This window comes from Strix aluco, chromosome 3 (genome assembly GCF_031877795.1).
Source record: "Strix aluco isolate bStrAlu1 chromosome 3, bStrAlu1.hap1, whole genome shotgun sequence".
In the NCBI taxonomy this organism is placed as follows: domain Eukaryota; kingdom Metazoa; phylum Chordata; class Aves; order Strigiformes; family Strigidae; genus Strix; species Strix aluco.
Window position 1 is genome coordinate 124,520,396 of NC_133933.1, and position 13,468 is coordinate 124,533,863.

Genomic DNA, 13,468 nt, shown 5'->3' on the forward strand with positions numbered 1-13,468 from the left:
TATACTGTACAAACTCACTGTTCAGGCAACATGGATGCTAGGAAGTGACTTTGCTAGGATTTATACAAAAATACTTAATATTAACAACAATACCTTCCAAAAAGTTTATTTAAACAAAAAGATTTAAAAATCAAGGTTTACCCTATTAAGGGGAAACATGAGTTAGGCAGAAGTGAGGAGGACATTTTAAAAAACATTTCCTAAACAGCTACAACACAGTTAGACTTCGAAAAATTTACAGCTCTTATAAAAGAAGAAAAAAAAATCAATTATAAAGCCTTTCACATCTTTAAGACAGGTAGAATCTAGAGATTTGAAAATGTGATAAGTAGAGACATGTTGAAAGGAAATCTGACACAAATTATGGTTCTTTTAACATACGATACCATGTTCCTAAAACTCATGGGGCACAAAAAATAGCTTATTTATTATTTTTTCCAAACATGTAGTCATTTATGATTCTTATGTAAGTTAGCAGTCTTGTATTTAACTATTATAATTACTTCTGTAATTGTGAGTGGACATGAGTGCAACCTCCAGCACATGCTGAAGCTATAGAGCAGGGAACCAGTTATTGAAGCAGAGTCGTTGGGTTGCAGACTACCCCCAAGGGATGGCCCAGACTTGACTGGCAGTGTTTTCATTTTTTTTTTATTTTGCAATATTTGGTTACACTTGTCTGTTCTGATGGTGTCTACCAAAAGAACAGTTCTCTGTTGTGAGGCGTCTGCTGGACCAAGAGATGCCGTCACATACATTTAACCCAGTGTGTAACATATGCCCAGTACTTAACCATCCCCTGAGTATGTAGGCCTAAATACTTAGATTTAGTACTTTATTATTTATAGATGATGTATAATATCTTCTGAAAGGGTGAGATTTCAATGCCAAAGATTTGAGTTGGTTTTACTTGCTTTCATTAGGCATCATATACTGCAGTATATAAATGCTAGAAAACAGGTGCATTACCAGTGGTCAGTAAAGATGTTTATTTCAAAGAATTGTGTTGATTACACTTTCATACATTTTAAGAAAAAACTAAGTTCTGCCCCTGTTGAAACTGGGCAGCACTGCCTTTGTTTACAATGGGCAGAGGAACCCTTCCTCCTTGCTAATTAATGTATCTTAAGCACTTTGAAGTCTTTGATTGTCAGGTATTACACCTTACAGTTGTTTTTTGTTGGTTTTTTTTTTTACTCTAATACGTGCAATTTGTCCTGGATGCATCACTGATTTATTTTCAGAAACCCGTCTTATTTTCTTATTTTGGAAAACAAGCACTGTGTTTGACAGCTGTACGTATGCACACGCGTGGGACTGATTGCTGTTAATCCACAATTCTCGGCTTTTGTTCTTACACCACCAAAACTGGTCAGCGTTTGACTATTGCTGACATGTCAGGGAGCCTGTTGATTACACTATCAGTTTCACAGATGGGTGCTTCTTGTTCAAAGCCTTCAAAACTAGGAAACGTTTAGCTAATGCCTTGCACTACATAAAGAGATCAAAAAGGTCTAAAAGCTATCCGCTAGTTTTCTGCTACAAGCAATTAGGATAATACTGAATCCATCCCAGATTCATGTAGTAATAAATATTTTAGCCTTCCCTTAAGTGTGTATTGATATTCAGGGCTGCCTGCTGGTAAATAAAACAATCAGAACTAAATTTCTCTGAATCTGGGCTATTCTACGTTTCCAGCGCTCACGGTTGTTGGGTTGTTTTTTTTTTTTTCCTTCTCTTTCTGTCTCTCTCTCTCTCATTTTGTCTCCAGAGAAAATTATTGTCTGCCTGGAAATCAAGTTACAGTGCTAACTGAAATAGTGGCATGTTATATATGGAACAGGGGGCCAGGCTGGCAATTTGCTGGGATCCCCTGGGGTTTGTTTGCCTTGGCCAATATAGAACAGGCTGCAGCCAACTTTGTATTTAATCAGGGGTGAATCCTGAAAAAAAAACCCCAGCAGATCCAGATATGGGAAGTTGCATCTTTATCTCAACATCTCAGGGGGTATTTTTATGTTGGATCCTTTGGCCTTGCTGCTTGTCCTTGCATGGATCACAGCCTGTGCTGGAAAACTAAAGAGATCAGATTGTCTCCATATTTTTTCTCATTCTTTCTGTGCATCCACATATGTAATGTAAATGCAGTTCATTTTCAAACCCTGTCACATACACTCACTGTGCATTTGTAACCCTGTATGATTATAAATTAGCAGGCATGGATACCATAGAAGACTTTACCTTATAAATCAAAGCAGCAAAGGCATTCTAGCCCCCAAACTTACCTTTTTATTATTTTTATGCATAACTGTGATATCAGAATCTCTCCAAAGTTGCATTTAAAGTAGATTTTCTAGAAATTAGGGGTGTAGTTTATCTCTGAATATAGTCAGAAAATATGTTGAAATAGCTCTACAGCCTAATATAGGGAAATATCAACTCTGTAATGTGTGAAGGCATCCTTGAGGTACCTCCTAATGTCAGTTCTAGTGATGATAATAGCCTGAAAATTGGTTTCAAAACATGATGCAGTGACTTCCCTGAGTTTTTAATATATTTAGAAAGGCTCCATTTACACATAGAGTCGTAGTTGTCTTCCTCGAGTGAGTAATCACCACAGCTGACTTTGTTGACCCTTTCTCATCATTATAAGGTGAGAAGAATTTGTCTATATGAACAATAAAAAATTATTTAGCACAATAGGATATCTCATGGCCAACGATCCTTTGAGTAGAATTACCATATACAGCCACATATGTGTTGTTCAGTATGAGATTTAAAAATATTTTCCCACTCTCCAGCATCTGTTACTGTTTTCTTTAGCAGCACAGGTGTATAACACTGTCAACAAGACTAAGATCTAGACAGGTTGGTCTGCACTACAAAGTTCTACTGCCATAGCTGTATCAGCTCACGGTATGACAACTTCACACTTTGCATTTCACATTGCTGTGCTGACAAAACCCAGCAGAAGATGACTCTCTTTGCTTTTTGTTCAGAGGTAGGTGTAGCTGTGCCAGCAGCCATACCTCTCCATCAGCATATGCTCCATCTTCACTAGGGAGTGTAGCTGGGTAGCAGAGACTCTGTAGGGCACGGCCTTGCTGAGCCTGTGCTTGTGGGCTGCAGAGCTCCTATAGTCAGTATTGAGCTTTTCTCAGTTCATTTTATCTGTCTTAAGAGCTTATGAACACAAGGCATTCAGGAGATGGCCACGAGCAGTTGAGCATTTTCAGATGCCCGTGGAACAGGATGGCATCCTGTGGAAACTCCGTAGTCAATACAGACTGGGAGAGGAGGACTGGACACACCAGTATCATAGGGCAGTATTTTGCACCTCCACCCAAGCCATTAGCAGCCTTGTCACTTTACCGCACAAAGCAAGAGTGTTTCACCATTTGTCTGCCTCCCCCATCTCACCAATAAAGGATCCTTATATAGGCAAGTCCCAGCTTTGTTACTCCCCCTTCTCCTTCTGCTCTTGATGAAGAAGTTCAACTGGATTTGAGATCCGGAAGGGAAAGGTGAAAGTATTTATCTGCAAGAGATTAATTTTCATGTTCTGTGCAAAAAACATTGAGTGGTGTCAGATAATTATCTAATGTCCCTTGGATCTATCTCCCTGGGTAGACACCCGTGGTAGTGCATCCTACCTGACTGAGTGCACAGAAGGGGCTAGGTTGTACATGAGACATGTTTCTGTCTCTGTTTGTCTACAGAGGCAGTCCAGATAACCAGGCATTTAATTTTTAGAGTCCAGGAAGGATACTGAAGATCACAAGATAATAGCTGAGACATCCTCATCTATTAATGATTCCACAAGGCTTTGCTCATTCCCATTTTTCTCTAATGCCATTTCATTTCAGGCCAAAAGAGAATAAGAGACCTATTTCTTGTCCTCAGTCCCAAGTAGGAAGCTGATCTCCAGAGGTGTGTACTTGTCTTTACACCACATGGAAGCTGCCATAACTGATGGTGTATTTGTCAGCTGGGAAATAACTAACCCCCTGCCTGATAATCATGGGAGACCCTAAGGGTTGATGTTCAGTGGTAGTTTGTCTGCAGTGTCAACATGCCCCAGGGGAGTGGAGAACAGCCTCAGCCACTGCAATGCCAGGTGTGTCTGCATAACTTCAGACTGGCCTAGCAAGGCAACTAGGCATTTAGTTGTTATCTCTATGTGCAGCTGCTTCAAGCCACGTGTCAACAGCGGGAGAGTAGATGGAGCAGTTTTTTGTGTCACTCTCCAAGCTTTGGAGTTCCCTGTGTCTGTGGATGTAGCAGTGAGGAGAGAGACTTGTCAAAATTGGCAAAAAGTCATGAATCCTTGTGTGGTTCGATAGGACAGGTTCACCATGGTACACACTTTCCCATCACTCATAACTCCTGTTTGACTGCTAGGTCTTTTGCTTCATAATTTAATTTATTGTAGCTACACAAGCTCTACCTCTGTCTATCAAAATGAGCAATTGTGTGCAGTGCTGGCACTTAATGGTTAAAATGCTTGTTTTACATAACTAGAGCATAACCTTGGTAATTAATCTCCTTACTTATTAAGGCAAGAAAGTAATTGGATTTTCCTTCTGGTAACTTTTCTTGGCTTTCCCACATTTTCTGTCCCAGTCATGAAAGCATGGGGCTGTCTGGGCAAGCACTGATCTCTTGCATGTTCTTCACAAGAATAATTACTGATGTTTCATCACTTACCCTTTGCAGTTTTATAATAGGTTAGTTTTTCCAAGCAAATTTTTAAAAATACTGTTTGTAAAAAGTGTTCTATATTTCACAGCTCATTATATTTTAGCTCTTGCTGCCCCCTTTTAAAGCCTTATCTACTAGAATTTAAGTAAAGAGTTCTTCATTAAAAGTGGAAATAAACCTGAGAGCTTCCATCGTGCCACAGGAGTGTGCATTAGGGAGGATCTTTGACTGGGTATCCAGTCTCCATTGTGCTTGAAATACGGAATAAATAAACTTGGGGAATAAGTTCCTTGTTCATTTTTATATCTGATCATAATTAATTTTAAAAAAGATTCACTGTGTAATTTCTGTTCCCTTTACTTGATCTACACAATTACACAGTGGTTCTTGGTCCTACATTTGATCCAAGGCTTGTGGGCTCTTCAGTTTAATTTGTAATTTGTCCATTAATTAAGATGAAGAAAATGTAGTGTGATGGGTGGAGCTGGGGACCAGGAATCAAAGCTTCCAAGTTCTTCCTGGCTCTGTTCCTGACCTGAGGAAAGTCGCTTACACCTTCTGGCCCATATTGTCTCTGGGATTCTCAATATAATTATGTTTAAATGCCCCCAAGCAATGACATGAAGGCTGATAATGGTAAGATAGAAAGTGCTTCCTTTCACGAGCTCCACAGAGACGTTCAGTTGCAGGTTTCAGGTCAAGTCCCCTTCAGGTTCTACTGCTGCGTGGCTCGTGTAATTATGGAAGGCCATGGGCGTGTCTAGTGTGTACTTCTTTATGAAGAAAACATTTAACCAGTCTTTGACTGAGCATGATTTAGCATCAGTAATGATGAAGACAGAAAGGACTGACCTGATTTCTCCAGTCCCAACACATGTGTGCACCTGGGGCAGGAAAGAAAAACCCTTGCACTACGGATGTGAGAGCATTTGCTGTGATTCACTGAGGAGAGGGAATATCAGTGCCCACCCTGCTGAAACCTTGCACCTTAACTGTCCTTGCACTTCACTTTCACCTGGATCTCTTAAAAAAAAAAAAAAAAATCAAACGAGAAAAAAAAAAACCCCTTTGTAAGAACAAAGAAACCAGAGGAATAAATAACCACTAGGAAATGCCCAGCACATCCCTTTCTGAAGGTTTCAGGAAATTCCATTTGTTGGAGGAAACGCTGAAAATTAGGAGGAGCCCAGAAGAGGGACTAGCAGGAGACAGCTGAGATAATTTTTCACTGCCAGGACTGCACTGTGTTGTCTCTCCTTTTACAACTCATTGGCAGGCATTATTACCTGGTGAAAAAATTTGTTTTGCAACTCATCCTGAGTCCTCATAAATCATTAATGCCTGGCTAAGCACAGTGTGAGCATTACAAATACTCCAAGAATGAGGGCCCGTTCTGATATAGCCTTGTGTCCAATACTAATGCCTGCTAGTTATTTAGTAATACAAAGGAGCCTCAGCAAGGAAGATCGATGAATCAATGCAGTCTCCTGACTTCCTTCTCCTCTCCACCTGCCTCTTCTCTTTCTAGTTCAGAAACTGAGCTACAAAAAATACAGGACTGTTCATAGTCATCTCTCTGTGGAGAGCACTGCAACAAGTCAGGGGGGACAAAGAGGGAATTATGGCCTCCAAATGTCTATAGGAAAAAGAGGAGCTTCAGTTTCTGATTAGGGCTTGTTCTGATTTCTGTTTTTTTATGAGCCAAATTGCATCACTGGTCCAGACTGATGTTTTCTGGTTTGCGTCCATTAATGAATGCATGCAGTATAAAGCACACTGAAGTGTGTAAAAAGAATAGATAGAAACTGCCCAGGAACTGCAGGACTGGATGTAATTAAAGGGTGCTTAGTAAAGTCCAAGTAATCAATCCATTACCTGGAAGAGACATTTGGGGACTTAGATGCTCAAACCAGCTCTCACAATACTGGAGGTAGCATGGAGAGCACAACATCTATAGGTGCAGTGGCTGAACTCTGTGTCTTGTTATTCAGCAATCTTGGCCATAATCATGAGTTCAAGGATGGTCTCTACTGTCCTGCTTATCCTGAGCTCGCCTCTGAAAACACCCAGCCCCTTCAGAGTGCAACTAAACTCTGTTTCCTCTCTTCTCTCCTGGAGTGCAGGATTCATCTGTGTGGTTGCTATTCATACAGTTGTGCTCTTTGAACACTTAATAATTGATCATGACCTTTAAAAGGAGGGAGTGGAATGAGGTGAGATGGAGATTGACCCCCTTGTGTAAGTGTAATCTTAAACTTGTATTGTATGACTTAGTCTTGGCTGGAACCCTTGTCTTGAAAGGCTTCTGCAAGGAAGATGGTAAAGGGCTGCCACAGATACTGGAGAACAGGATCTTGAATACGAACTTGTGAAAAGTGCAAATGGAGATGGAGGACAGTAGTTGGGCAAATTTGAAAAGGGGATGACAGAAAACAAAAGTGAAATTAAATAGGGGATAAGGGAGTATCAGAAAGTTTAGAGGGAAGAGTAACTGTCTTTAAGACAGAAATTTGGTCAGGAGGAAAATGTAGTTGCTTTAAGTGAAATTGGGAAAATGGACCAAGACAGAAAAATAAAGTCGTTCATATGTGAAAAGGGACAGAAAAATCGCCTCCAAAAATATGCAGCTAAGAAAGCACCTGGTGCTGTTCCTGTGAAACCAGAGACCTTAGTCACTTTGACCCTAAATCAGGTAGAACACCCCTTGTGTCCAAAACATCCTTGGTCTTTAACTGAGGCCTGAAGTGTTCATGGTCAAGTCAGACTTTAGGCACCACACTTCCAGCAAAAGCCCGAAACTTTCCTGCAGTAGAGTGAACATTCAGTTCCCCTTTTAAATTCTGCTTAAAATGTATCATTGTAGTTTAGCTCAGATGAATTTGTTAAAAATAGTCCCTCCTATAGCACCCACAGGACAGAGTGGTTTATTTTCCCCTATTATAGATCTGACACAAGCCTGCTGTTATTTCTGTGCCCTCTCTAATGATCTGCTTGCTCTCTGGAGAGCACTGACCCATTTCAGCACAGAATAATTAGCCTTTCAGACACTACTGTGTTTCCATTAAATAGACATAAATGTGCAAGGTGACATTTATTTACTTAGGCCTGAAAAATGTGCACCACAGATGTTGGGTTTCTTTTCATGCAACAGTTGTATATTTGTATGCTTTCATGTTGTTTAACCACTAGTGCTGCACTGAAATGATTCCTGTTTAGTTTCACTGGGGAAGCAGGAGAACACAAACATTATTTGGGTCTTCATTTCACCATAAGGCCCTTCGGCAATGCTTTGGCAGCCCAGTGCCTGAGCCCAACAGTGGCATTAAATGTGGTTATAGTTATATGCTCTTCAGGTCCCTATTACTTTGTGTACAGAGGGACACCATGTAAAGAACTGTTGTTGATTTACAAAGCTGTCTGAAGAGGAATGTGTTCAGGGTGTTACACAAAAAATGAGAACCTTGACCTATTGCAAACATAAAATAAAACCAAAATCCTTTAGTATTTAAAATCAACTCTTTTATCATCTTGATCACTGGCTTCTGAACCACCAGACTATTGTCCAGGTGAAAAGTATATTATTCATCTTGATAGCCACTTTGGTCTGCAGAGTTGGAGGGAAGTCTTACCCTTAAAAGTCCAGCCAGCATATAAAACATGTAGGTTGTTTAGTAGTTCACATCCACACATGAAGACATGGCATGCTATTATTTCATTCTGTTAGTACCAATAGGCTTCATAAAAGGAGGCATCATGCAAGGTAGGTGCTTTATTGCAGGATGGAAACACTTTCATAGGTTATTTTAATCATTATGATTCTTTCATGATGTGTGAAAGTTGATTGTTGCTGTAAATGAAGCCATTGAAGGCTAAAAAATAAAAATGCTGTGATGGTAAAAATCCTTGGAGTGCAAAAAATGGGAATTGCTATAAAAGGCAGTAATTTATTCTCTGCGTGAGATTATTTTTTATCATAAGGATGCTTTTAAGCTAATTCTGAAACATATACAATTGTAGTCTATATAGCTAAGGCATATAGCAAGATACATTGATAATTTGGCTAATTTTTTTATGCACTGTAATTTATATATTATTTAGATGTACTATTTTATTATGTTAACTGAGAGGCTTAACACATTTTTACTATGTTAAGGATAAGTTATTTTTGCAGGTCTTGTGGTTTTATTATTTTGACCCATATCCAGTTCATATTGCATCATAATACCATATTTTTACTAATATTATTCTAGTATATTCAAAACTTATTTGCATTTGGATAGAAATTCATTAGCTCTTGATTTTTATTATAACAAATTATTTTAACTTTTCTGTGATAATGCATTCTCTGTGTTTCTGATTTGCTGATGCTGAAATATTTTGTTTTCATTTTTAACCCTTCCAAATTTAGGATTGTTTTTTCTTTTTTTCTGTATATATATTTCAGTTGTTTAGACCTACTGGTTCCTGCTTTTTTCTTTTTCTTTTTTTAATATGTTATGTTCGTAACTTCTGTCTGTGTTGAGCCAATCTTACCAACAAAAATATCAGTTGTTTCCTGTTTCTCTACTTCTTTACAAAAAAAAATGAAAAGTAAAAAGTAAAAATAAAAAACTCTTAATGGGATCCCTGGCACTGTCTGTCTTCTCTGTTCTGCAGAAATGTTGAAGGAGTTGAACCAGCAACGCAGAGCGAAAGAGTTTACAGACCTGAAAATTATTGTTGAAGGCAAAGAGTTTGAAGTCCACCAAAATGTTCTAGCTTCCTGCAGCTTGTATTTCAAGGACCTGATTAAAAGGTTTGCCTTCCTTCCAGCTGTGATCTGCTCTGTTCTTTTGTAGGGCGCATTTGTGTCGCTTTTTTTTCCTCCCCTCTCTTGCAGGTTTATGAAGATTGAATCTCCTGTCACAGAGCCAGTAGCCATTCTTTCCACCTCCTCTGAATGTATTTCCAAAGTGAGACTCAGACCCATTTGTTACACATCTGACTCGTACAGTGTAATTATTTCTGATGAGTAGAGGCTGGTTTTGGCCGAAGAAGGTGTTCCACCACTGAGAGATCTAAGATTTAAACTCAGCTGCTAATGGTGATTCAGACCACAACTAAAAACTGTTGCTGTCAATGTTTTAAAGGGACTGTGTCACATATGACAAAAGTCTGTCCTTTGGGCTACAATAAGCCATCAGCATTCTGGTGAACGATGCTGAGACGTCGTGCTAATAAAGCATTTTGAGGATTGTAATCCCTTCACCCTGAAATCTTTGTTACATGCTTTTGTGTGGCTTTTATGGGCAAAGGGATTGATATTTTTATTATTTGGGGACTTTTAAAAGAAAAGACAACTGATGAATTTCTCTAGAAAAGATTGGAAATAAGACGATTTTCTGGTAAAAATATAGCTCAGTCTGCATGTTAGACGAAGGGTAGTTTTTTCCTACAAACACTCTAGCTTAGGGTAGGTACAATATGTACATTTTCTAAACATTATGTCTCCGCCTTCGCATTTTCCCCCCTCTGTTTCTAGCTGATTGATTCTAAACAGTGCATGATAATCTTTTTTTTCCATTACATTGATTTTTCAATTTGTATGCTTCATATACTTGCATAGGAATAAATTGGTACTCTCGTATTATTAGTAAGTTAGAGTAGCAAGTAGGGAGAAAAAAAAACCATGAGGATAACTTTCATTTTTCTCTCAATCATCAGCAAATTAATGCAGCTGCTGATTTTGCCTTGCAGTATTTTCCTGAGCAGACTGAGCCTGGACTGTGCTAAAAAATGGGATTAAAGAACATTTTGCTTGCTTCAAATCCTGTATTTAAATTTTGCCAACTAACACAATAGTGACTGTATTTTATTTCAGGATGGCATATTGGCTGGTATCTCCTTTCAGTGTATTATGTCCTTTTGCACAAAGCTGGTTTTATAATTATGGATATATATTACATTTCTATGATATAACTGTGCTGACTGCCTTATCAATTATTCATAAAAAATATGTTGGCCTAGGAAGCATGTCTTTTCCCCTCTGTAAATCTAATGATTGCTAGCTGTAGCTATGCCAGATCTCTCCTGTCCTTTCTCTTCTGTCTGCTCATTATCATTTAATTGTTAAGGCTACAGTATATGCTTTTTAGGGTGATAAGGAGTAGAGTCTACAGGGAAGGAAGAATCTTAGAATCAGTTTACAGAAATCCAATAACTGACTGGCCAAAGACTGTCATTTGGATTTTGCTGCGAAGACATCTGCTTGTGTGCAGAAGTCACCAGGCAGCATCTATTTCTAGAACACTGAGGAATCTTGCTACTTTATTATTTAGTTATCAAATGGAGATATACTTTAGATTGATCACTGCCCTGATATGAACTCATTTAAAAAAACAAATGCAAACTTTTTAAACGCTCTGAAAAGAGACTATGAAAGCAAAACCCTAGATTTCAGCATTTATTGTCTTTCAGCTGCTCACATAAGGCTCACGTGCATTATAAGAAAAAAATAGTGCAAGGTTTAGCCCATTTGCCAACCTCACCACTCTTTGCCTTCTTTCACATCATCATCAGCAATAAATATTCCAGAGGTCGATTTATGTCCACAGTCACGTCTCTTCATCCCAGTTGTCTTCCATATATAACTTCAGTTGCACACATGTAACCTTGATGAAGGCTAATGGAGTTGCACAGGTGTATCCAGGGCAAAAACACCTTTATTACTGATGATGATGCTTGAATAAGGAAAAATCCAGCTTGATGTCTAGTTGAGTTTGCAAAACTGTCAAGTGAGAAAAATAAATATTCACCTGTAAACTGAGCGAATGTGTCTTTGCAAGACAATAAACTCAGGGCTGTGGGGTGGAATTTCTAAAGACTTGCTTTTTAGAGGATACTTGCAATGTTAAGCCTTATCCTTTTAGAAACCCCATGAAGTCAATGAAAGTCAAGGACTCAAGTTGTAAGAGGCACTCAGTATTTTGTAGGATCATGCCCTTAATAATACAGAACCATTATAGTTCACAGAGTCAGTATGTTTATAAATATGTCTAGAATCCTGTCCTGATATTTGTTAGCGGCTCCTTTGACATAGTACTTAAAGCTTTATGTGATTAATATTGCACTCTTCGTGTTATTATAGAAATCAAACCGAGAAATGGCAGTTTTTCTTTAAGAATAAAAGAGATCTCTTCATATTAAATATAATACAAAGGCCCTTTCAATGAGTTCATGATAGGGTTAAACTCTAATGCCATTCCAACAGAAGGTACTCATGGGTCACCAGAAACATCAATGAGAAGATGACCTATTCATGAAGGTGCTATGTGCATCCATATAAACATGCAGAAAAGTAATATCTTTCAGAGTATTTACTTCAGCTGTTCTTTACCACAGGCTAGTTATTGTTAACCTCATGTTCTGCCATTGATTCCACTGTGTGTTGGAGTTGGTATCTGATGGTAGAATAGCAAGTAGTGTCTCAAAAGGATAAAAGGGAAATGTTCAAACCAAACAAGATTAATTATCCCTTCTTCAAAAAAAACCCAAAACATAGACAAAAAGCATAATAAAACTAGTCTTATTGCCCATCTTAAGGAAGGCTATTTGATGACTCATAGCAGGGGAAAAAAATGTTGGTTTTATTGCACTGTAGTGAAAAGATGATAGCCGTGTTTGATTGACCAATTCTGAAGTTATTTATTATTTATGAAACAAATTTGATAATAAAAGCACCTTTTGAAACCCAATTATTTTCTCAGAAAATGGTTAATCCTGCAATGTGCTGAGCATTCTGGTCCATCTAGAAAAGTTCTTGTTCCATGTGATTTATCTTCTAGATACATGAGCATGACCCTTTTCAGGCTGGGTTAGTCCAGTCCTGAGCCTAAGCTCAGCACTGTACCAAGCACTGTGCTCTTGAAAGTGCGTTAACCAGTCCCCATCAAGAGTTGCCCAGCACTCTAGCCTAAACCAGAACTCAACATTCATCTCCCTCCCAACAGCAGCTGACCATAAAAAAGAATTTTAGTCCTTTTCAGTGCAAAATCATCTGAAAAGGATTAGGTATATTAGGAACAGCAGGTGTGATGTTCCTGATGCTTGTTTCAGTTCACTGTGCCCATGAAGGGAGAAAAGTGAGGTGCAGGGGAAGGATGGGGATGTGTGAAGATGGGTACATGCCCAACACTGGTCCCACAGTAGGACATATCGCAATAACCTCAGGGGCTGTTGAGCTATAGTTGACAACCTCAAGACCAATTTTATACAATATTAAACATAATTGGAGATTGCTAGGTTTCCTTAAGTTCTCTTCATAAAATCATCTTCGAAGTACATTCTTTTTTGGGTGAGTATTTAAACCTACGTTATGACAGGTATGGGGTTGAGTACTTGGCCTTACTGCTTGCTCCTTCAGGCATAGAGCCTACAGAGAAGTTGATATACTTTATCTGCACTTACGGAAATCATATGGTTTGTCAGCTTCTTCAAACTGTGACCCATACAAGATTACTACAGTATAGGACTGCAGGAGAAAATGGATTATAAATAGCAGCTAGAATAGGGTTCTGTCCCCTAAATGCCATCTTAGGTATTTTGAGTGCACCACCAGCCACAGTTGCTTCCAAGCTGCCTGACTTTGGCCTCTAATTTGCACCTATATTTTAGGTAATCAGCCTTCCCAAAGCAAGGGCCTAATTTATGGTACAGGCAATGAAGAGAAACACCTTCAAGGCTTCCAGAAGGAGCTTTTTCTCCTAATTCAGGTACCTATGTGCAGGCA

The 13,468-nt window shown here is 38.8% G+C and overlaps 1 protein-coding gene across 3 annotated transcripts in view; it reads left to right on the forward strand.

The window, feature by feature from the left end:
- Nucleotides 1–13,468, forward strand: part of KLHL29 (kelch like family member 29) — a 404,084-nt gene that overhangs the window by 319,541 nt on the left and 71,075 nt on the right. For all 3 annotated transcript variants that reach the window (XM_074820138.1, XM_074820136.1, XM_074820137.1), the window contains one exon: nt 9,358–9,496. In XM_074820138.1, coding sequence (XP_074676239.1) covers nt 9,358–9,496 — 139 coding nt within the window. The remainder of the gene's footprint in view (nt 1–9,357; nt 9,497–13,468) is intronic.